This window comes from Schistosoma haematobium, chromosome 3, assembly GCF_000699445.3.
Source record: "Schistosoma haematobium chromosome 3, whole genome shotgun sequence".
Classification (NCBI taxonomy): Eukaryota; Metazoa; Platyhelminthes; class Trematoda; order Strigeidida; family Schistosomatidae; genus Schistosoma; species Schistosoma haematobium.
The window spans coordinates 3803071-3827733 of record NC_067198.1 but is presented as its reverse complement, the minus strand read 5'-3'; the positions used below and the strand labels follow the sequence as shown (position 1 = coordinate 3827733).

The 24663-nt window shown below is 39.4% G+C and overlaps 2 protein-coding genes across 2 annotated transcripts in view; one reads left to right on the top strand and one right to left on the bottom strand.

Annotated features, from left to right (window-relative positions):
* ATP10B_1 (putative phospholipid-transporting ATPase VB) overlaps nt 1-1108 on the bottom strand; it is a 113264-nt gene extending 112156 nt beyond the window's left edge. The window contains exon 1 of the mRNA XM_051212802.1: nt 962-1108. The gene's annotated coding sequence lies outside the window, so the exon portion shown is untranslated. The remainder of the gene's footprint in view (nt 1-961) is intronic.
* A 7117-nt stretch (nt 1109-8225) lies between these two features.
* On the top strand, nt 8226-17318 carry DUSP11 (RNA/RNP complex-1-interacting phosphatase; the record flags this gene model as incomplete). The annotated part of the gene is made up of 9 exons (XM_051218935.1): nt 8226-8248; nt 8437-8544; nt 8580-8676; nt 8739-8785; nt 8822-8862; nt 10106-10166; nt 10203-10249; nt 10291-10395; nt 17308-17318. The coding sequence occupies 9 exons, from the start codon at nt 8226-8228 to the stop codon at nt 17316-17318; spliced, it is 540 nt and encodes a 179-aa protein (XP_051068720.1).
* Between the last annotated feature and the right edge of the window lie 7345 nt (nt 17319-24663).

The following is a 24663-nucleotide window of genomic DNA, read 5'->3' as shown; positions in this document are numbered from 1 at the left end:
TTTTCTCACCCATTTATATATTTTATCCTCATTATGATGAGACAGACACCCAAATTGTTAAACATTAAGACTCATACGTCCCCCCTCCATCTCTCAACTCATGCCATTCTGGCCTGATAACAGTAAAGCCTGGTTCTGCTACGCAGAAGCTGACTTCCACAAGCTTGGGGTTGTAGACCCACGTATGCAATTCCTCGCTGTACTGAAGACTGCCGCGCAATTTTAACAGGTACGTCACACCTAGTATGTTTACTAGTGATGTATAGGAACCTTACGAAACTTTAACAAAAGCTACCCCTAAATTTGGAGACCTAACCGACCGACAAAGGTTAGACCAACTCTTTCACAACAGTGAACTGCAACATGGCTCACCAACAGAAATGTTGCTACGAATGCGAGAGGTCATTGATCGACGGACCTTCGATGAAGGCCAGCTTAGACATTTCTCCTTGTCTAAGCTTCCCTAAAAGGTGCAGGCAGCCAATGAGCAGCAACGATTGGCGTCCGACTAGTGATTATCGGCAATTTAGAACGAAAACGACTTCCTATCGTTACCCTTTGTCACACATCCACAACCAAACAGCCATTGCAAAAAGTACGAGTGTTTTGTAAAAACTCGATCTGGTTGGAGTGTACAAATAAACTTCTAGGGCTGCAGAAGACATTCCTAAAACGGACCAAGGAGAAGCTTTTGGTGAACCTGCACTGGAACGTTAACAAGATATGTCAATATACATATTGACATATCCAAAGCCTCCAATTTTTAAGAAAATTTAGAGAAGCCGCCATATAAACGTTTGTGGAAATGACACAAAAACCCTAAAATTTCCACAAAAAATGAAGATTTGAATCTCCATGAATATATGTATTTAGCATATCCAAAACAAGTATTAACACTAAAAGTTGAAATTCCAGTATAAAAACAAGGGAATGGTGAGAACAGCCATATCATGAATTTTACTTGAAAGCTCCTCTTAGAATAACCACTAAAAACGCGCTTCACTCAGTTATTAAATATCCCCTCGAACGGTTGTAACTGATGGTGTGTAGAGAAGTCGAAATCCAATAGCATCAATCTGTGCCAGTAGGTTCAAGAAGCGCGCTAAACGCCAAAAGTAACGTACTCATCAAATAGTCACCAGATTAGGTCACTAAAGAAAGTTTCAGTTTCATTTTTGGGAAGATAGGACAGTAAGAAGTTTACATTAGTCTCACTTTATTCAAACTTTCTTATGAAGGCGTTGACAGATACAGCTTCAATTGTGTGTTGAACTAATGAGATTAAAAAAACCACGTTTCAAAAAGTACAGTGAATTGGTGCTTGTGATAACCTTTGCTTTTGTATACTTCTTAAATCGAAAAAATCACAAAATAAAGACATTCACAGTGTTACTGTCCAGCAAATATTTTGATGGGGAGACAACGGTGAGATTATAATTCATGGACGACCTGTGGGCGATGCCGAAGTGACATGAAGTGTCCACCTAATTACTAGGGATAAATGAGAGTTATGAAGCAGTTTGAAGAATAAGGATTATGATTTACAGTTGATGATTAAGATAAGGAATTAGAGTCACGGTTTTTCATTGCTGACAACAACTATAATGCCAAGACGCTATTTATCCAAATGGATGAGTGAATTTCGTACCAAACCCTGAGACCTGATTAGTTCGTCAATAAATTATAGTCTCGCCGAAAATTCATAATGATTTTTGATTAAGACTAATGAATTGAGTCCACAACAAGCAATCAATACATGTATAGTTCATTTACTAATATTCAATCATTACATCTGTGGAAATTGAAGACCCGGACAAAACCGCCACCGTTCCAAATAGTCCCGGTGTGTCTGTCCTGAGTTATAAAAACTGGACGGCAAGTCATTGGTGAACTTCCATTCTCAGTCGCAAAATATACTACCAAAGTCTGATATTGGTACGGAATCCCACTCTCGTGTGACTGAGAATTTAATTTCATCGAATTTTATTGTTAGTACTTCGCAAGAGTCTGTAGAACTATGGTCTACTATGATATTAGTGCTGCTTTAATAATAGACCTAATCCTAAATTTGTAGATTTGTCATGATATAACTGCCTAATCTATAAGATCTTACGTGGAAGTCACACCATCGACTACACCAACTCACTGTATCGTATCAATTACCAATACATGATGTAGAACAAGGTTAGGCTAGAGAAGGAACAATATATTTAATATGAATAGAAGATATAAGGTAACATTCAGATGGACCACGCCTGCATGGCCGAGCCATGCCATCCGATCAAACCCAGTCCATTCAATTCATTGTTCGCGCCTTCTCCATTGTTAGGTATTTCTCCGCGTTAAATATTGAATATCTATTTTCTGAGTAGTCTCGTGTTCACAGCTTTGTGGATTGTGTGGCTATTGTCCAATGCCACTACAAATCCTCCGGATATTGGTAAGCTGAAAGATAAATCAAAAAGAAAGCGGCAGCATCTGGTCGGGAAATGCATGTAATAATTTTAAAATATCTGCCTTCATGCTTAAAACGCTTGAAATGAAAATTTCGGTGAAGATTATTTGAGCTATAAAAAATGGGGTTAAAATAATAATAATAAAACGATGCGTGTTATTAGCCGTTGGTTAATAACTTAACGTATAGGTAGTAAGTATTTTGTGTTTAGAAATATTAAAGTGATGAATATTGTAGAAATGTTAATATTGGTATTAGTTTTGGTTTAAATTATGAAATCAAATAACGATTATGCCGGTAAGTTGTCCATATGAGTTGAATTCCAATTGCATCTGTATTAGTAGGCTAACTGAAGGAACAAAAGTATACCGTGGAGAAGAATTCCAACTAGTGTTCCTGTTAGTTTGATACGGTTTATTTAGTTACGGGGAGATTTTCTCAACCTCACTTTTACTTGACCGTGGTAGAATTTAGTAATACTACTAATACACATGAATGGTTATCAAAACAAAATTTAAATACGTGAGTGATGATTATATGAATTTTGGACAGATAGCTAGGAACAAATTGTTAAACATGAGTGTATTCGTAGGAGACATGCTCTGGACTCAATGTTCTGATCTGTGGCAGACTATTTATTTATATTTATACTTGCCGGCTGATTGGGCATACAAGTTAGTTGCAAGTATGCAGTTTATTATAAGGCGGAATACGATTTCATTGAGATATAGTGGTTATAAGTTATTAAAATCAGTTAAGCCTATGAATCATATTACGAAGTGATGTGGTGCTGCAAGATGTATTTAGCTAAATAAGTTTTTACAAGATGATTAATAGTGAGTGATGCTCATGTGATTAACAGGGAGAACATAAGTTGTAACCAGGGGGAGTACACTCTCAACTCATGTTTATGATAATGGCTTGAACCTTAGTCAGTGTTGAGGTAAATTCGACATTGGTGTTTTCAGTTTGCAGGAGATTTGCTCGACTGCTTATACTGATTATTTGCATGCATGATTGTGTCGCTAAACCACCAATTAGACTGACAAGGTTTTGAGATATTTACTGAATAAGCAACTGATAGAGAAACATACTGTAATCATCTGTGATGGATGAAGATACCAAGAAAACAACACCATTTAATGGTAATTATAAGTCAATTTGTTGACCGATTTCGTTAATAGTTTCATTAATATTATCAGTCATATTACGTGATTGTCAAGTTATGACAATGCTTTATGACGATATCCTGAAACTATTAAATTTAACTAGTTATAGTGTTGATTGAGGATTAGTCAGTGGAAAAATAGGTATTGTTGCTTTAGGTGATTCGAAATCATCAGAAATTTATAACGTTAAAGAATCCGAGACGCCTAATTTAATTATAAATTTCAATTCAGAAATATTCGTTTAGTGTTAATTCTAGTAGGCTACGGAGTTTTGATTTTAAACGTTTGTTTAGCCAACAGCTACCTAGGGATTTAGTTATTTTACTAGTTTAGTTGATAGTACCTAAATTTTTAATCTTATTATCTAAACTATGTTCGCATTTTAGGCTGCTAATATGATAAACCAATCCATAAACCCAAATACGATTAGCAACAACGACTATGATGGGTTTATTGATAAATGTTAAAGGCGATTCAGATGATTCCTAAATTTAGAAGACATGAAGATATAGTGTAACGTATGTGCGGGCCATGTTAACAAGCAGGTTGTTGACGTATATGACAATTTAAAAATAATGAACATGACCAGATATATAATTTTAAAGTTAAGACTGCTTGTGAAACTTCAGGCAGGAATATGATGCGTTATAAACCTTCCATAAGAAGTTACTGCATTTAGCTTAGTGACACTTACAAATATATGGCAAAAGCAACTGAAAAACATATACATCTTAAGTACAAAAAAAATCATCCAGTAAAATAGTTGAACTCGCCTGGAATATTTTTGAAAATAAGATTATTCAGTGGACGACATATATAACGCCATTCGTGAGTAGAAATGATCCAGAAGCATCCAGAATAAAACATGCAGTATGGCAATCACTTCCAGGGTGCTTGATGCTGTTGAGGTTTTTGAGACTCACTCTGATCAGAACAACTGAATGAATCCAGATAACTGTGTGTGCCATTGAATGAGCCATCTAAAATGAACTTATGATTGCAGAAAACTTATAGCTGGATCTCACAGTATTTTTTGGAGAAGTGTCATCCTTGTTGTTTGGCAATGGAACTCGAGAACATGAAATTAGGCAGGCAGTGGTCGGAAGAAAAGATATTACAGGATAGTACATAGTTTAAAGCAGGATGAGGTGCTAAGCGAGGGAACACTAAGAATTAGATCCAGATAACTATTCAATCCTTGTTTGCATTGTTAGTCAATGTATATTTACGCTATTAACAGGTCATATTTGCTAGAGCTTGATGTTTAAATAAGTCTATGTCGCTGAAGCAGGTAAATGCTATTAAAGCTTGTTAACGAACCATCAAAGCTAATTAGTTTATATAGATGATCAACTTTTATTATCGATTGAGCTAGTAAGTTATGTGAACTAAGAGATATAACATTACGATAATATATGTGACCATTAATCGAAGGACTATTAGAATACTGGGTTTACAAAAATGAAAACCGATTGAGAAGGTTAAGGTGGAAATAAGGATTAACAATAATAGGTTGCGTTTCTTTAGTTGGGCTCACCAATGTAGAACTATGGTCTACTATGATATTAGTGCTGCTTTAATAATAGACCTAATCCCAAATTTGTAGATTTGTCATGATATAACTGCCTAATCTATAAGATCTTACGTGGAAGTCACACCATCGACTACGCCAACTCACTGTATCGTATCAATTACCAATACATGATGTAGAACAAAGTTAGGCTAGAGAAGGAACAATATATTTAATATGAATAGAAGATATAAGGTAACATTCAGATGGACCACGCCTGCATGGCCGAGCCACGCCATCCGATCAAACCCAGTCCATTCAATTCATTGTTCGCGCCTCCTCCATTGTTAGGTATTTCTCCGCGTTAAATATTGAATATCTATTTTCTGAGTAGTCTCGTGTTCACAGCTTTGTGGATTGTGTGGCTATTGTCCAATGCCACTACAAGTCAAACCGCCCTGATCGCAAAACTAGATACGCGCATTATTTCAAAAGGCTCGTGGAACATACCCGTAGCATCTTACCGGACAACTCTAAAGTTCCTGTTAAAAAATTGATGAGGATAGGTACGAGGACCGATGACAGTTTTGAACCTCGACCATATAGACTCCTTAAGGTAATCTTAGGGTCGACAAAGCACATGATCTGTCAGGTTACACTCGTAGTCACGACGATACCGATATTCAAGTAAGACGTGATATGTCTCTTGAAGATGGAATAGAAAGGAAGACGGCACTCGTCGACATGATGTTGAGTAAAATCTCTGATTAGTGAATGTTCGAATTCTCAAGTATGGGAAGCGAACGCTACCATGGCCTGTGTGAATAGGCTGTTACATCTGGGATTTTGATATGCCAATGCTCGTAGTCTATGAAGTAAATTTGATGAATTAGGAACATTGGTGGATAATTTAAGGCCACTCGTTGTAGCTGTGACATAAACTTGGTAAGTCCATGGTTTCACCATTAATCCAGAATTATCCGAATGCCATAGACATAGATGTGAGAAAGTATGCCGCTAAGGCAGATTGGTCAGTTGACACTAGCTCATCAATTGAAGAAGCATGGCCTATATTTAAAGGCAAGTTTAGTTCAATTTCCTCCTCGTTTATACCATGCCTGGTACCACGTAGATCGAAATAGTGTCCACCATGGATAGCTGAACAAGTCAATAGATATCTTAGACGTGGGAAAAGATATTGGAATGTGTTCATCTGTACTGGCTTAGAGCAGTACAGACCCAGTCACTGTAAGACTAGGAATGCTCGTAAAGCGTTTGTAAGTAAGACTAGACAGTAATACGAAAAACAATGGGTAAGTGATTATAAAAATGGTCCGAAACAGTTATTCACGTACCTGAAAAGGCAAACTCAGAATGGTGATGGAATTCCATCATTTTCGGTACGAGAACATCCGTCAATACTGGCAAGAGATGATGTCGAAAAATCTGTAGCTTTGTCGGAATATTTCAGTGAAGTGTTTTCTATCAGTAATGAGGAACGACAAAAGCTTCACTGTGATTGTGGCGGCTTGTTGTTGGACCTCGTAATTATTGAGAAGGGCACTGTTACGAGACCACCTCGGTATCTCAAACCTAATAAGTCCAGTGGTTCTGATGATATTCATCCTATGATTATAAAAGCCCTATTGGATGTATTTGCTGAACCTATAGCCATACTGTCTGATAAGCCTAATGAAAAAATCATTTGGATGGCTGTTATAAACTATGTTGAAGGGAATAATCGTTTTTCCAGGGGACAACATGGTTTTCGGAGAGGCCTATCATGTTTGACAAACATGATAATTGCAAGAGAAGATTGGGCTGCGGCAAAAGATTGGAATATTCCTGTGGATGTGATCTTCATAAATCTATGTAAAGCCTTTGATAAAGTTTCCCATTCAAGCATTAAATTAGAACTGGAAAGTTTTGGAATATATTACAAGGTTATAAACTGGGTAAGCGACCTCCTCCATGACAAGAGACACAGCGTAATGGTTAAAATAACTCTCATCCTGGGGAACTGTAAAAAGTGGAGTTCTCCAGGGCGCAGTGCTCGGTTTACCTCTCCTTTTCCTTCACGTAGTTGATTCACCACCTGTGGAAGAGTTATCTGCTCTTCTTCTCGCCGACGACATAAAGATTCGGAGACCTTTGCACAGTAAGTCAAGTAGAATAATATAACGGGATGATCCTAGCTCATTGGTGGCATGGTTGGACAGATGGTCACTAGAAGAAAATCCTAATGATAGTGTAGTGATGCAATTAAATAATCATGATGATTCGTATCACTACACAATATGTGGATTCGTGTTACCCAAAGTAAGAAACTATAAAGATTTAGGAGTAATATTAAGCAGTGATCTCAAAACCACCAGTCACTGTAAGGCTGTTGCTGCTACAAAAGTCTATAGGGTGTTAGGGTGTATTTGTGGGTCTTACCAGTATTTAAATGACGAAATGTTTAAATTATTGTACCCGATTTACGTGCAATTACATTTGGAATATGGGATTCAAGCAGCGAGTTCTTGTTTCGAGTATGAAACAGATATGCTGGAAAGAGTCCAATGACAAGGTACTAAGATGGTAAAAGGTCTATCTGCCTATCTTATGTAGACAGACTGAGACACCTCAATATATTTTCGTTATCTTACCGTAGAATACTATATTGAACGATGACTTTGGCACTAATATGTCTTATCTTTTCCTTCCGTCTAGGACTCATCATTTGAGAAGCAAGTTAAAAAACCAAGATCGAATCGTCTACATCTGTAGTTTCATTTCTCGCACCAAGTAGTCAATTACTGGAATTCGCTATCAAAACGCGTAATATCAGCACCTTCCGTTGATATATTCAAAACGAGATTGGACACCCAGTGTTAAAAACTGCAAGGATTGATATTAGTGGACAGACCCTATGTCCTATCCTTCTAACTAAAGACTGAAACCCAACGGAATCCAAACAACCGCACAGCAATTTAATTACGTAATGACCGCCCCATGTTCGGCCTTTCAAGGTCGGTTGAACGAAACGGCGGTCGTCTTTGAGTAAAATAGACTTCTGCCGTGCCACGTAACCTAAGTGTTAACGAAGATGCCGCGCTACCCGCCTGATCGGTAATTTCATTTAATCTATATTATAAACTGCCTTCTTATTTGACAACATTTAAGTCTGTCTAGTAATTTTACAACAGTTCGTGGTATTTTAATTAAACAGACTTCTATTGTACACAAATTGCAAGACTGATTGTTTTATAATCGTTCATATTTTAACGATATCTTTATAATCTTACATCCTTTTTTAGTTGGTTTGATTATACCTCATTGGGCGTCCCGGTTAAAGGGACGCGTTTGCTTCCGATAAAACTACCTATACCATCAGAAAAGTCCAGCAATATTCCTTTTCATTTAAGGTAAGAGTGTGCTTGTTTCAGTAAACACTGTTCAGATTTACACTAGGTGACCTTATTAACTGCGTTGAATCATACAACCAAAAATTGACGTGTGTCATAGATTTGACTTATGCAAACTATTATTCGCCAAAGGTAACTTTCCTCGTTATTTACCTCCCCAGTTCCTTCATGATAATAATATAAGTTACCATAAGATATATGTGGAAGGACATACAATCCCAAATTCGAAAACTGTTGAACAGCAAGTTCTTATTAAGTTCAGAATCGACTTTTATAGGTTCATCAATATGGTTAACAAGGAACGTAAACAATCTCCAGGTTAGCTGTTATTTCTTTATGCAACCTTAAATTGTTGTTTTCCTGTGATATATTAGATTTGCAATAAGTCCTTGTGTTTTGATTTAGTTTAAATTCAGTCTTTCATAATATCCTACTTCGTTTCTTTTTTTCGACTTTAAAATATCTGCATCTTGTCTCAAAATTTTCCTACTTGTCGGTACTAATAACATCTAAGGTTTGTTCCTCTTTTCCGTACCTGCCAAAGCCTATCCTTCCATTTTGTTTTGTCAAAGACTACAATAAGTCCGTCACTCAAACGTTTCGAAAAGCCTCATTCACCACATATAAATGATTGCAGGACTATCATTCTACGGTGAGACTATAATTTATGGATTACCTTTGAGCAGCACTACTGTGACTGACTGAGTATCGCTGTTGGGTGTTAATGTCCGAAATTTTGCTTTATCCCGGCGCTCCTCGTTTGTCAACTATAAAGGTATTAATATTTTCCTGTTAACCGGATTGCCTGTTAATTGAGTTGTGTTGCAAGTGTTGGATTTCGGTTTACCGAGTAAATATTTCATGATCAATTCTTCCTCATCTATCTACAGGTCCCTTGGGAACTATCTGTGATCATTTGTGTGAATGCGTGCCTGAAACATTCGCTCGAATACTTATCTTACAAGATCCTACAGTTTCACCTCGGTTCTATCTAAACGTTCTCGAGTAGAGACGTTATCAGATACGGCTCAGAATAGAAGCCAGTGGCGATCCTGTTGTAACCTTTTACTTTCTTCATAAAAGTGGTTGCTTCTTCCTTAACTGAAAGATCTCTTCTGAGTGTACGTTTGTTTCCCTCATTATTATTACACTACCTTACACTAATCTGTTCGCTATCGTTTTTCTACGCTCCTTATCTTTTCTTCCTTCTCTGCAAATTCTCATTGTTTTGTGTGGCGCATATATATTTGGTGCCCTCCTGTACCAATATTTATGTGTTCAAATTAATAAATAAATGATAAATGACCTCGCAAAGTTCTGATATCGTAGCTTTTCTGATCAACTAGTCTGATATAATTTCCCCCCATTTCCGTTCCAAATAATTAAGTGTACTTTGAAAACTAGCTTCTTTCATTTCATGTGATTTAGAACACTCCTGTTAAATGTATCATTGTTTATCATTTTACCATAGCTGTTATGAATATTCAACTACTTATCTACATTTTCGAGTATATTTTCATAAATATGAGTGCTATTAATGTTCTAATTTTTGTGTTTTTAGATGGCATAATTGCTGTACACTGCACACATGGCGTAAACCGAACGGGTTATTTAATATGCAGGTAATGTTCGCTACCATACTACCTATTAGTCTCAAGATATCTTATCGATTTTATGAATATAAATCCTAAAGATGCTCTTAGAGGTAAGTGCTTTTGTCATGGGAAACAGCTCACTGTTTTGTAGAATTCGAATGGGCACGTGGTCATCCTGTCGAAAGAGAAAATTATGTTGAAGATTTGTTGAATTCTGTCAGTAAATTAGAGGTCACAAACGTTGAAAACAATAGAAGTGCGTGAATAAATGTACATTAGTGTCATTATTTTATTTAATGCTTTGTAAGTAATATCCAAGCACTCAGAACCTTTATGATACTCCTAAAGCTACTACATGTTTTGTTGTGAGATAAGATATTAAATAGCTATTTTCTCTATTCATTGCCTTTCATAAATTACGATGCAGAAAAACTTGGTATTATTGTAAAGGAATAAAATCATTACTGCGGCTAATAAAATTACTTCGCGGAAATGCGAAGTAATATTTTTGATAAACATTTTGTTTGATCGTTGAGTGCCGAGGCTCCGAACAGTGTAGATAGTTGCTACAATAGATGATAATTACAAGTACGTTGAAATCGACAAAAAATTATTTTTATTTAATCTTGGCTCTAGTATCCTAAAGGAACAAATGGCATATGAACCAATCTTTAATCACTGGCTACCGTGGGTCTGCATCTCCTAACGTTGCTCCACTGCCTTGTGGATTAGACCTTTATATCAAATGCTCGATGTGTGACCTAAGATGTCTACACAGTGACCTAGAGGCTATGAGTTATCTATCCAACCCTTAGTTGGGTAGCTGATAGGTCCCATGCCAAGACGAAACAGCTGTTCATTGCTTTCTTGTTTTCACTGAATATCAGTCACATCGCCTAACCATTACACTTGATCTTGTATATGTTTAGAGACGTACTCTGATAAAAATAACTTTCAAGTTAAACAGAGACATCAGATAAATTTTACTAAAAGAATAAGTCAATTTCTTACGAAAAGAGTGAATCAACCAATAATATTTGACCTAAACGTCCATTTATTAAGAATTATTTAATCCGAGATTAATTATTACTCTGATACTCTTTATTTAATTGCTAATCCCGAAATTGTACCAGTTGTATAGACATGGTTAACCCTTGTTGCTGATTCATTTCGTTGTCTCTGCTACCGTAAAGTATATGTGCGTTTATTATCCTTTTTTAATTTTCTATCTTTCGTTTTTGTACTAATTGTTTTGATTTATATTTTATAAACAGACTATAATTGTTTGCAATATATAAAGTTAGACCGACCGTAGCTGCTACCTTGATGCGGTGGTCGGGCTTGCCTATCGTGATGACCCAACCAAGCTATATTGGCTTGAACATATGTTCCTGTAGGTTCTACTATGTCAGGCAGGTCGATTGGAGAACGGTAAGACTAAAAGCAGCAACTCAAGGTCTGAGGGCAAAGTCGTACTGCTGACTGTAGAGGGGTGTGACAGCAGTAAGGTGTTTCCCTCGGGCAACCAGCATCTGCAGCGATGCTGCCTTCCCACAAGGAGGGGTGGGGTTAGAAAAGATCGACCCTAAAAATGCCACACCTCACCTCACGAATTTCCGTCTCCGGCGGTAAGGCCCTTTAAAGAACGGAGCTAACACATTAAAAACCTCCCACGAAAAGGCCGTGTGTGACTGGTCTCAAGCAGTTGTCCCTTGGGCTCTGTGGTCACGCTCCCACGCCGTTATGGCCGACATTAATCCTATGTCCTTTACAGGTTCCTCAAGAAATACCCTTCCACGGTGTGGGCAGCCGGGAAGTGATATCAGCCCTCATACCCGTAACAGCACACGAGACCAAGTTGGTCACATTCAAATCCCTCCTACACCTAATACCTCTCTTATCTCCCGACTAACCCTTCTCACGTCTTTTTTTCACCTCGCACCGCTAGGGCAAACGATTCGAGTACGCGGAACGTTATTCCTGGCCTCCTGAAACCACGCTCTAAACTACATGTAGAAGTTTTAACGTACGAACACTATGCCAAATAGGATAACAGGCTTCCTTAGCTAGGACTTTAGGATCTCGTGCCATCGATGTGTGCTGCGTCTCCGAAAGGCGCATACAGGATCCGAGTAGCGTCATTCATTTGACCTCACCATGTCAAAACAAAGAACCAACTCGATTCACACTTCGTGTATCTGGAAGCCCAGATGCTGCTCCTCGTGGCCTCGCCGGCGTAGGTATAGCATTGAGTCCTGGGGCAGAACTAGCTCTCTTAGACTGGATCCCAGTAGACAGTCGTTTGTGCGCTGTCCGACTAAACGGAACAGTAAGGATCCGAAAAGATAGGGACACTCATCGTTGCCTCTTCGTCGTCTCTGCCTATTCTCCCACTGACTGCAGCTCAGATGATGTAAAAGATGAGTTTCACAGAAAGCTTTCCGACCTCCGAAAAGCTAGGCGCTCTGATGTAGTAATAGTGGCTGGTGACTTTAATGCTCAAGTAGGTAAACTAAGCGAAAGGGAAAGACACCTAGGTGGATCTTATGGTGTCGTGGCTCAAAGAACAGATAATGGCGACCGTCTGTTGCAGCTATGCTCAGATAACCGCCTGTTTCTTGCAAATACTAACTTTAAGCATAAGGAAAAACATCTTTCAACATGGCGACCCCCTAATTCGTCCCAACGTTGGACCCAAATAGATCACATCGCTATCAGCCGCCGATGGAGGGGCTCGATAGAAGACTGTCGCTCATTCTGGAGCACATGTTTAGACTCAGATCATGCTCTGGTGCGAGCGCGTATTTGCCTGGGTCTTACTGGACGTAAGAAAGACGCTGCAAGGAAACCTCTTAGGGTCCTGTCTAATGATAGTCAAACTAGAACTATATTTCAGCAACAACTAGGAAAACATTTAGGCAGTCATGTAGGTGATGCCCACCCCGAGGCAGCATGGAAGGATATCCGAAAAGCTGTGGAAACAGCAGTGATATTTGCTAGTACGGTAAACCGTAAGGTTAGGAAGCAACACTGGATCTCAGTAGCATCTACCGCACTGATAGATGCTCGGAAACTCATCCCATCTGACTCTGAATATAACGAAGTGCGGAGTCAGTTTAAGTGCAAGCTGACAAGAAGCTTACGCAATGATCGTGAACAGTAGTGGGTAGCGAAAGCAAGAGAGATGGAAAAGGCAGCGGCAATAGGTAGTAGCAGACAAATGTCCAGACGTGTTAAGGAAACCGGTATTAGGAACCTGACCGTTAGCGAAACAATCTCAGAGAAAGATGGACATATACATTCTCAATCCAGGAGATTAGATCGATGGGCAGAACACTTTAGGGATCAGTTCAACTGGCCTTCAGCCACACTTCGGTTTCCCACGGTCTCCAGTCAACCTGAATGACAAGTTAATTTAGGTCCTCCGACTCTTTATGAAGTTGAAAAAGCCATAGGAAATCTGAAGCGAGGGAGAGCAGCAGGCCCTGACAGGTTCACTCCTGAGATTTTTAGGGATGATGGTCCAGTAATAGCAGTGAGATTAACTGAGGTCCTAGGTAGAATTTTGGAACTGGACGTAATCCCATCTGACTGGTCTCAATCACTGATTGTGCCAGTCTATAAGAAAAGACAAAAATCCTCTTGTGATAATCCCAGAGGAATCAGTTTGACTAATATAGTGTCTAAAATATTAGCTTCAATAATACTTGGACGCCTAATCAAGCTCGTGAAGAGCAGATTAGAGGAAACCAGGCTGGTTTTCGACCTGGATGTGGTTGTATAGACCAGATATTCACACTACGTCAGGTTCTAGAACACAGACACACGTTCAAACGCCCCACAATGGTAGTATTCCTCGACCTTAAGGAGGCATTCGACTCTGTTGATCGTGAGGTTCTATGGCAGTGTTTGTCACTGAAAGGAGTACCAAAGAAGTACATTAACCTTGTAAAGGCTCTTTACTCGAACACAATTGGTTGAGTGAGAGCTTATGGCGAACTGTCATCAGAATTGATTACCTCAAGTGGTGTTCGTCAAGGCTGTCTACTCTCCCCATTCTTGTTCAACTTTGTGGTCGACGTACTTTTAGAGATAACACTCTCCTCATCTAAATTTCCAGGGGTTGAACCTCTACCGGGAGGTTCACTTGTTGACTTAGAATGTGCTGATGACATAGTTTTATTCGGTGAAGACGCTGACAAAATGCAGAGTCTTCTGACCACTCTAAGCAACAATGCAAGCATGTTCGGGATGCGATTCTCCCCTTCGAAATGCAAAATGTTGCTTCAGGATTGGGTTGCATCGACACCTAAACTAATGATAGGGAGTGAAGTAGTTAAGCGTGTCGACCGCTTCACTTAACTTAGAAGTCTCATCAGCAGGTGCATCCACTCTTTGAGTTCTCCTAAATTCTAATCTTCTGAATTCTTTACGTCGCTTTTTTTCTCTTCCCAAATTTATTTCACTGGATTATACTCTTTGAGTAACATCTCCAAACTCTAATGTTTCCGATTACTGCTTATACTCTTACTACCTCTACCGCTACGGGATTCGAATCGACAACTGTGTCTCTGTGCTAATGTGGTATGGCAACTCGAACTGATGTACGTACGTACGAAGTTCTACGTTGTTACTGACTGACTGAAAGTTAGCTGTTTTGACTATAGCCCTGCTTAGACTGTGCGACGTATTCAAGAAATTCACCAGTAGGTATTTACTTCTAACATAATGTTCGGCAGTGACTTTGGAACCAACCTTTACAAAAGCACTTACTACTTGTTTCCACCATCTTTGTGAACTTATGTTGCATCCACTTTTTGTCCTCTCGATTTCGTTAGTAAAATGGATAATAGGATGAAGGAAGCAGCATTCAAAGACTGACTACATTTTCTTGAGATGGATGTTGAACAGATAAAAAAGACACGGTACGATGTTTCGTAACTTACCACATCCCAGGAACACTTATATGCTCCAAGGCACGCTAATCGTTCACTGTAGAAGAGTGACGAAAAACTGACTGAATCATATGTTGAATTTACCATTTGTCCGGCGATAAAAATGTTTCTTGACATCCGCACAGCATACGATCGATAAAAATGATTGACATCCAACCGGCGTTTATCGGTGGCTTGATGTGAATATCCCCTCCTAAAAGGCATCAGGCATATTGTTTTTGGAAAAAAAAAAAGAAAACTGCCTGAATATGTTTTGAGAGCTTTGTTAGGGAAAGTTTACACAAGAGACTCACGTCGAAGGCTCGTTGGACAGTAACACCTTTTATGCATTGCCACATGTTTTTTCCCAGAACATATACTAACTTTGAACTATAAAGTGTGTCATTCAAACTTTTGGGCTCAGTCAGGTCCCTACGTTAAATAATAACCAGTTTCAGGTTTCGTGGGGCCCTGAGAAATCGCCAATAAACATACCTATTAAGTTCGCGCGGCATCGATTCCTTGTTACCATGCGGAAGTTCTATCCGTCATGGATTGATGGGTGAAGGTTAATGGTCCTTATAACTTTAACTGTGCTTAAACATGATAACAGCGAAATACACAAATATCCAAAACAAATTCGATACAAGAGAAAAAACGAGCATATACAAAAATGTATTTAACGTTACGACAGTCTTACAGCAGACTCATAATATACCGGTTAGTTTACCGGATCACAGATGTTCATCAACCTAGAGGCTTAGGACACGCGGAATAGGAAAAATTCCCCCCAACATTCTTTTTATGCAATGATCTGTAAGTCAATAAAACCAGAAGTCTATAGGGACGAAGCGTGAACGTATATTTGCATTGTATGGTATCCAAGGTAATCAGTTATCGTTTAACTTCATCACAGACCTACTGATGGAAATAACGTTCTCGTCGACTGAATTCCCGGGTATTGATCTTCCAGGAGGCCCACTCATCGACTTAGAATACGCAGATGACATAGTCCTGTTTAGTGAAGACGCTGATAAGGCGCTGTCTTTTCGTAGCACTGAGCAACAATGTCAAGAAGTTTGGGATGCGCTTCTCCTCGTCTAAATGCAAGTTGTTTCAGGACTGGTCTGCATCAACACCTGAAATAAGGTTAGGGAGTGAAGTAGTCGAACGCGTTGAGAACTTCACTTATCTTGGAAGTCTGATCAGCCCTAATGGGTTGATATCTGACAAAATCTCAGGACGGATTCGAAAAGCTCGTTTGGCTTTCACCAACTTACGTCACCTATGGCGAAGGCGAGATATCCGTCTATCAATAAAAGAATGGGTATACTGCGCGGCAGTTCGTTCTGTTCTACTTTACGGCTGCGAATCGTGGCCATTAGGAGTAGAAGATACTCGTAAGCTACTAGTATTTGACCACAGATGCCTTATAAATATTGCTCACAACTGCTGGGATCGCTGGGTAAGTAATAGTGAGGTCGGACGATTGATGGTAAATCATTTGGTGAGGTTGTGAATCTTCACCAAGTGAGATGGTTGGGCCACTTGTTGCGTATGCCCGAACACCGATTACCACGACGCCCAATGCTGAATAGTGTTGCGAATGTTTGGACGAAAGTTAGGGGCGGCCAAACCAGAATGTGGTGCCAATCCTTGAAGTCACTAACTCTTAGTCTTAGCCATGTTGGTAGTCACAGACTACTGGGTTGGGGTCCGCGCGACTATTATAACTAATGTTTGAAGACTCTTGGTGACATGACTCAGAATCGATTACAATGGCGTAGGTATATACTCTGTCTTCCTTTAAACTAAGATTAAAATCGCTTCATATCTTTCTTTTATATATTACCTATGAATCCGGTGTCCATCATGTTGTGCTAATGCGGTATAGCAACTTGGACCGATGCATATATGTGTCTGGTCCTACGTTGTAGCTGACTGAGTGAATATGCAGCATGGAGCAGCCTAACGTCATCTGGTAAGGATCCTTGACCGAGTCCATTCGAGTAGTGGTATTTCAGGTAAAACCTATGAGGTCAACATCACGCTTAGAGATATTTACGACCACTAATTGCTTAAGTCGATTTTGAATGCATTGCTATGGTACCTGTTTTCTGCTCAACACCCAGTCCCAGGTACATTCTGTCAGCTGCTATTGTATTTACTTATTGAACGTGATACTGATAACGAAGTCTAATCGTTTTTTTAACCATTAATTTGTTGTTTTTCAGATTCGCATTAAACTCGGAAGGTCCCTATACGTGTTCTGATATGCAATTTATGGCTTCTGTCAACTAATTGAAAGGCTCAAAACTTTCTAATAATCAAGGTTATGCAGGTGAAAAACTTAGCGAATTTCTGAATATGGAAGAGTACGCAAGGAGACCATGTACAGGTTCACGAAAACTGTGTTTCATATTGACTACTGTCACGTTTATTCATCCAATGGATTTAAACATAAATATAACAACTGTACTCAGTCTTTGCACTATTAATCTTGTTGTCATGTAGAATTATAATCCGAAACGGTGAATTTGTCATGATGTGATTGCCTCATCTGTAAGATATTATGTGGCAATCACATCGCTCCTTGACAATCAGCACTTCTCAAGAATACATTTGGACTGGGGATAAGATAATGTATTTAATGTGAATTGTAATGAGTTACACATAATAACCACGTCTGTAAGGCTAAGTCATGCCATCAGATCGAATATCTCCACGTCTACCACTGTCGTGTCGAATACACATCTTTCCGGTCATTATATGCTTGGTTTCGGAGACAGTGTGTGGTTAGGAAACAATGCCGCTACAAGTACCCATCCGAATATACTGTCATAATAAAGAAACTCATACACAACGCAACATTCTAGCGAGACTTCTAAACTGATGCAGCACTACAAATTTTCGTAACGAAACGGGTACGTATAAAGCAAATACTTAGTTGTTTTTAATTTTCACAAATAGTTGCCCGTTAAGATTATCGGTATGTCTCCCCATGAAACTACGAAGGAGTAAGTAAAAAATGGATAAGAGTTTACTGATCCATCTACTACTACTACTGGTAAAGGAAGAGCAACATTTGATGCAGAAAAATCAGTTTACAAGTTGAATATATATAGTCAAGTTAAAAATACTACTATGAAGAACTTTTTATAGTAAACAGTTCCTGTCACGTCTCCGCACTTTGTTATATTTTGATTCATATTTTCTATCGTACAGAATGCTACACAAAGACAAGCGTTAGAGAAACTACTGATGATTCTTAAGTTACCTTCGTTTGCTTCGTCTGGGTAGTGGAATTGTTGTGTTATTATGGAAGCTGTGTGTGTTATCTATCTTCCATTGGATGCAATGCAAAGAATGTGATGGACTATACAATTTATATTTTGTAATTGATCGAGCTGTAAAAGTCCGTCTTATGTATGCCAGTAGGATATAATGACAACGACGGCATGTCACAATTTATCCACCATCCATGTCACGTCTGCTCATAATTCTTCTTGCAGACAAACAGAACAGGACGCCCACGACCAAAATTATCCGTCAATACCAACGAATATCTAAAAAGTAGAATTGATCAAAAAGCAGTTTACTTTAGGCGTGAATGTAATCAGTATGATTAGTATGAGAAGGGAATCTCTTCAGCACATTAATGAGTTCAGTTCAGCTTTCGAAACGCCTGTACAGTATTATAAGTTTAAACGACTCGCTTATGTAGACTAAAATATCTTTCTTAATTGTAATTTATTATTAAAAAGCCTAGTAATACAATGGTGATAGAATGTTAGTATGGAATAATACGCAACGCGAATTTTGGGGATTTCCCTCAAAATTTTTCCAAACCTTGGAGATTTACATAAAAGTGACACAAACTTTGGGGAAGGCCATTTCACTTTGGACATTTCTACAGAATTTCCCTAAACTTGGGCTACTAGAATTCTCCTGCTTACCCAAGCTCCCAATTTTGGTGAAGCCGCTATAATAAATTTTGGGGAAACGGCACAAAAACCCTGAGATTTCCCTTTAACCTTGGTCGAGGTCATTTGACTTCGGGAGTTTCCCCAAAATTGGAAGCTCGGGAAAGTACCTTAATGATAGAAATTTGGACTGGGTGGTTATACATTCACTACCTCACTACAAATGACTCACTTCTAGTAGGCATGAACACTGTCAGTTTTGTTTCTCGTCCTTTATTTTGCTTACCCACTTTTTCAGCTTCCTCTAGATATGCCACCGATAACGCATACGGAAAGGGTGACTTTGTCTTGCGCCATCATTAATACCTCAGATGTTCGAGAGGGATATAGGGTCACAGTAAATAGCTCTCAAATTGGCATGGATTCATCCTGGACTATCATTTGATCCTCGCAACGCGAACTCCATAAAGCGCGCCAACTCTCAAATTGACAAAACGCATTTGACTGATATTAGTTGTATTCGTATGAGAGATTTGTTAACCCCCATGATTTCATGATCAACGTGCCTTATGAAATATCAAACTTACTGAGTAATTTACCACAGTGAAGACGGTATCTCCTGTAACAAATTAATGTTGTCTGTAAACGGGCTTACCTCATGTAGCAGATTGTTATTTGAGAATTAATTATTATTATTATTGAGCGACGAGTGTGGTTTATCGAGTATCCTTGACAGTTGGGTCACTGTCTCCTCGAAACTGAGCTCTTGGAGTAAATTTGGCAATATGTGGCCAGTGTAGCTTATACATATAATATATATATATCGCTAGAACCGAAAAAACAAAATCATAAGGCTAAACTCGTATCCTGCATAGAAAATAACCCGTTACGACACCTAATAACCCAAGTAACGAACAGTCGTTCGGAATCCCACGATATGCGTGACGCAAATATGATAGCTACGCCAGTGAAAACTTGTAGCGTGGCGTCGAGTCGAAATTGACTATGAACACCGCTACAAAGAAACACGTGCCAAATGAATCAAAAGGCGAAGGTTGGACGTAACCAAATAAATCCATAAAATCTCCGAGAAGCCAAATATCAGAAGACAGTTAATGGACCAAATCGAGATGTATTCGCTGGCGATCTCGTGGCATCGAAAGGATACCGAGATCGTGCCAGAATACAAGCTTGGTTACAGAACGTAACCGAATTCGCGCGAAGTTACAATCAAAGGTGTAAGTAAAAGAATGGAAGCAAAATATAGCTGTCATTAGCACAGTCAAACAAAAGCACACTAAAACAAACACTAGTACATTTGGTTACAATAATGATTGTTTTTATTAAACCAGTCGTGTTCTCGTGATAAATGTGAGTCACTACAGGAGCCCCCCACTAGAAAGGGTTTACACTTTCGATAAATAGTGGTTTGAATCGTGGGACTGATCGGCTGACGAGCGATTGTAGGACGGAAAAATTGGCGAACAGGAAAGGGATCGTTGATCGTCGAGTTGCCAACGAAGGTCGTTTTCGGAGAACGGTACCAGGAGCGATGTGTTGTATTTATTGCTTGAGTTGGTATGCTACACCAGAGTGGTTTGTATCCAGAATCTGAGGATTGCGTTCGTAGGGGTGCGCACCAGAAACGCTGCAGACGTAGGACGAAACCACGTTGAGCCAAAAGACCAGAAGCGACCGTACCGAGCAAGTTCGAGACCAAGCGTATGCCAAGCATTCGAAACCAATATATCGACTGCGTACGTTGACAAGGGCGTGGGTGATCAGGCCAGCTTTCGCCAAAGTTGACTGTAGTCGACGGAACCAAACGGAGATGGTCGAAGGCGTGGGCTCAGGAAACAAAAAGAAAATCAAAAAAGAGAAGAGTGTAGCATGCGTGTAGCATAGGAATAGTCCTACACCGTATCGGTTGTTAACTATGTGGCTAGTCGCGGAAGCGTACGGGTAACCATACTCGGCGACCGGAACGTGAGACGGTAGTCTCGTTCGCGTCACGTGAGCCTGCAATCTCATCCGAGGTCAGAGGCGGCGTGGCCTGCTGATCTGGACATGAGACTGTCGTTTCGTCCGTAGACGGTGCAGATGACGCGTGCTGTTGACCGGGACGTGAGAATGAGGTCTCAGATGTATCTAGCGTGGGACCTGAAGAAGATTTAAGGATCCCGCTAGGTTTAATATGTCTAGCATTGAATCTCAGGGTATCAGATAGGGCACTGTCATCGACGTGTGCTGGTTTGAGACGATCAATGCTGACAATCTCGACGCGGTCGCGTCGATCAACCTTGAAGGTCTTTTCGTGACGAGCGATCACGTGAAAAGGGCCTTCGTAAGGTTGTTGCAAAGGTTTGCGTACCGAATCTACTCGTACAAAAACATGTGAACAGGTAGATAACTCTCGAGGGAGAGCGACCTGTCGATGTTGTATTCGAGTTGACACCGGAGACAGCGTTCGCATAAATGCAGACAGTCGATGGACGTAGTCTGATTTACCGAAATTAGGTCTGCTCCGTGGTGTGAATGCTGCGAGCAGATGCAATGTCGTGCCGTTTACCAGTTCAGCGGCTGAACATTGTATATCTGCCATCAGGCTCGTTTGAATACCTTAGAGGACGAGCGATAAGGTTTCGTACCAGTTGTCGTTCTCGTGTGCTCGTAGAGCACTTTTAAGTTGGCAGTGAAACCGTTCAACTTAACCATTTGATGCTGGGAGGTAGACGTTAATGCTTATTAGAATGCATTCCGTACCAAACAGCCGGGTCAGCGAGGAGAATAGTTAATAGGGGAAAATTTCTCGAATAAAGCGTGGAATTTATCGTCACGCGATTAATAAGTGACAAGGATTCGGTACACATACATGTGAGTCTATTATATTAATACTATTCTTATCGTTATCCGTCATGTCGAGTATATTATATATTAAAAAATATGAAAATATACGACAGACGTGGATAGATAAATCATAGACTCACCGAATTTGCTTCTTTGGAAGATTTGACCAGAAGTTGAGGCGTGTTCCAAACTTTGGGATCACCAATTGTAGCGTGGCGTCGAGTCGTGATTGACTATGAACACCGCTACAAAGAAACACGTGCCAAATGAATCAAAAGGCGAAGGTTGGACGTAACCAAATAAATCCATAAAATCTCCGAGAAGCCAAATATCAGAAGACAGTTAATGGACCAAATCGAGATGTATTCGCTGGCGATCTCGTGGCATCGAAAGGATACCGAGATCGTGCCAGAATACAAGCTTGGTTACAGAACGTAACCGAATTCGCGCGAAGTTACAATCAAAGGTGTAAGTAAAAGAATGGAAGCAAAATATAGCTGTCATTAGCACAGTCAAACAAAAGCACACTAAAACAAACACTAGTACATTTGGTTATAATAATAATTGTTTTTATTAAACCAGTCGTGTTCTCGTGATAAATGTGAGTCACTACAAACTGATGAATAGTTTAAAAGTCAGTGTAAGAGTCAAACCAATGTCATAACAGAAGGCCAATTTCCTTAACCGTAGCTGAAAAATCTTAGATTGATCAAAGTTCAAGGTCGTTTATATCGCATGGAGTCAAGGAGAGCAAAGGCTTTGATCCTAGTATGCGCCTTGAACCTGACATTGTGTTGATGAGAGATCTATTTAACCAGTTAATGCCTCAAATATCTCTGGGGTCACCTCGCTAAAGGTTTATAGACTAGGTGTCCAGATTAACTTGAAGAAATAAAACCAGGCTGTCAAAGATTTCTTTTAAATATTTTAATGAAATGAAGTTAATACTACAGTATGGACATATACTGAATAGATAAGTGGTTTCAATCAGCGAATAATTGTAGCTGGCTTACTGCATGAGAAAGCAAGGAGCTAAAAGTGGACTGAAGCTTAAGTTGGTCTCTGTTGAAATGGACTTTAGAAGTGAAAATTTTTGGGTTGTGAGTCGTAGAAAGAGAATGATTCGGAAACATGAAGCTGTTTGAATGAACTCCGGATCTTGTACGCAGTTTGAAATACAAAGGACAAAGGCTGCTGATTGGTTTTGTCTATTGCAGTCCAAACTGTGAGGTGAATCAATAATGCGCCACGCACGGTAAGAGTAATCACTCAGTCTTTGATTCCCATATCGTTGTCAAAAACGATGAGTCAGTGTAGGCAAGGCCAAACTTCGAAAAAAGCACATACACAAAAATTATACTCTCTTAATCATTAGTTGGTCGAAAAATAGGACCACAATCCCTCAATGAGGAGGGGTGGGAGATATTCAGAAGTTTTCACGTAACAAATACTGCATCACCTTCGAGTGGACTACAGCAAAGAATTTGGGAAACTTTCTACAACTATTTAGTTAGTAGTTCTGTACAATACTCGGTAAAGGAGAAATAAGTAGGAGAAATTAAGGTTGCTGGTTATTGATGGTAAAAGTCTAAATACAAGGAAGCTCGAAATATTTGTGCTACAAAACTCGGAGAGTGTGAAGGATCTTTTGAAGAAAAGCCTGCCAAGGAGTATATAGAACGATCATACACATACCAAAGGACTAAATGGAGTGAGGGTATTCAAGGATCATGTGAAAATAGTAGTACAGTAGTGAACGAAGAATAGATAGGGTAACCAACTTATTTTTTGTACAAAATTGCACGGTGCTTTGATGTAATATGAGAACCATACATTAGATATGTTATCCGCACATCATTCAGTTGTTTTTCACGTACTTAATGATTCTTCCCATTCTGTTGTTATTCCACGTGCTCCCTATTTTTTCTGTTAGCATTAAATCAGTTTTCTGGTGGCGGACTATAAATTGGCTCCTTTTCCTCCTGAATTTTTGTTCGCTTATTCCTATCACTCTCCATGAGGGAGCACGAGCTTCATCAAACTCAGTCTCGAGAAATTTCTTTCCAGTCGTTTTCATTTGGCACTTATTCTTTCGATGTCTTCTCCCAATTCCCTAGGCGACGCGTTTCTTGGTCTTCCTATCTTCCTTCTGCCCTCAAGATCCCGAGTTAACGCTTGCCTCATGATGCAATCTGATGATTTCCGAGGTGTAAACCCTATCCACAAATTCATAGTTTCCTCTTGAGCGAAAACCTGTTTATTATCTCCCGCAGTATTCTTTTGTTGATTGTATGTAGAAAGTGGACCTAGAGTATTTTGTGTGGAAAAGTACCCGTATCATTTCGGTGATGGTTGTCGCAGTTCTACACGTTTGAGCTCCATACGGTAGAACTGTTTCGACGTTCCCGTTAAAGATTCTCACTTCAATAATGGGTAACGAATGTTTTGATTTCCATGTGTTCTTCATCTATAGGAATTTTGTCCTCGCTCTTTCAGTTGCATTTACATTGACATCGGATCCTCCTTGTTTATCGGTGATGATGCTGTCCAAGTATATGAGGGTTTCCACCTGTTCCAGAGCTCTGTGTTGTATTCGAGAATTTTGCTTTTTCCCTTGTGTGTGTTGAGGCCTGTAGTGGCACTGGATTCTAACCAAAATCCTCGAAGCTGAACATGAGATAACTGGGAAAACAAACACCAAGAGAAGGTCAATAATGGTGGACGCGACGACATTCATTCGAAGTTCAGTTCATAGGATGATACGATTCGACCTTGCATGTGTAACATCACTTTTATTCGTATTAAATATATTGTTTTATC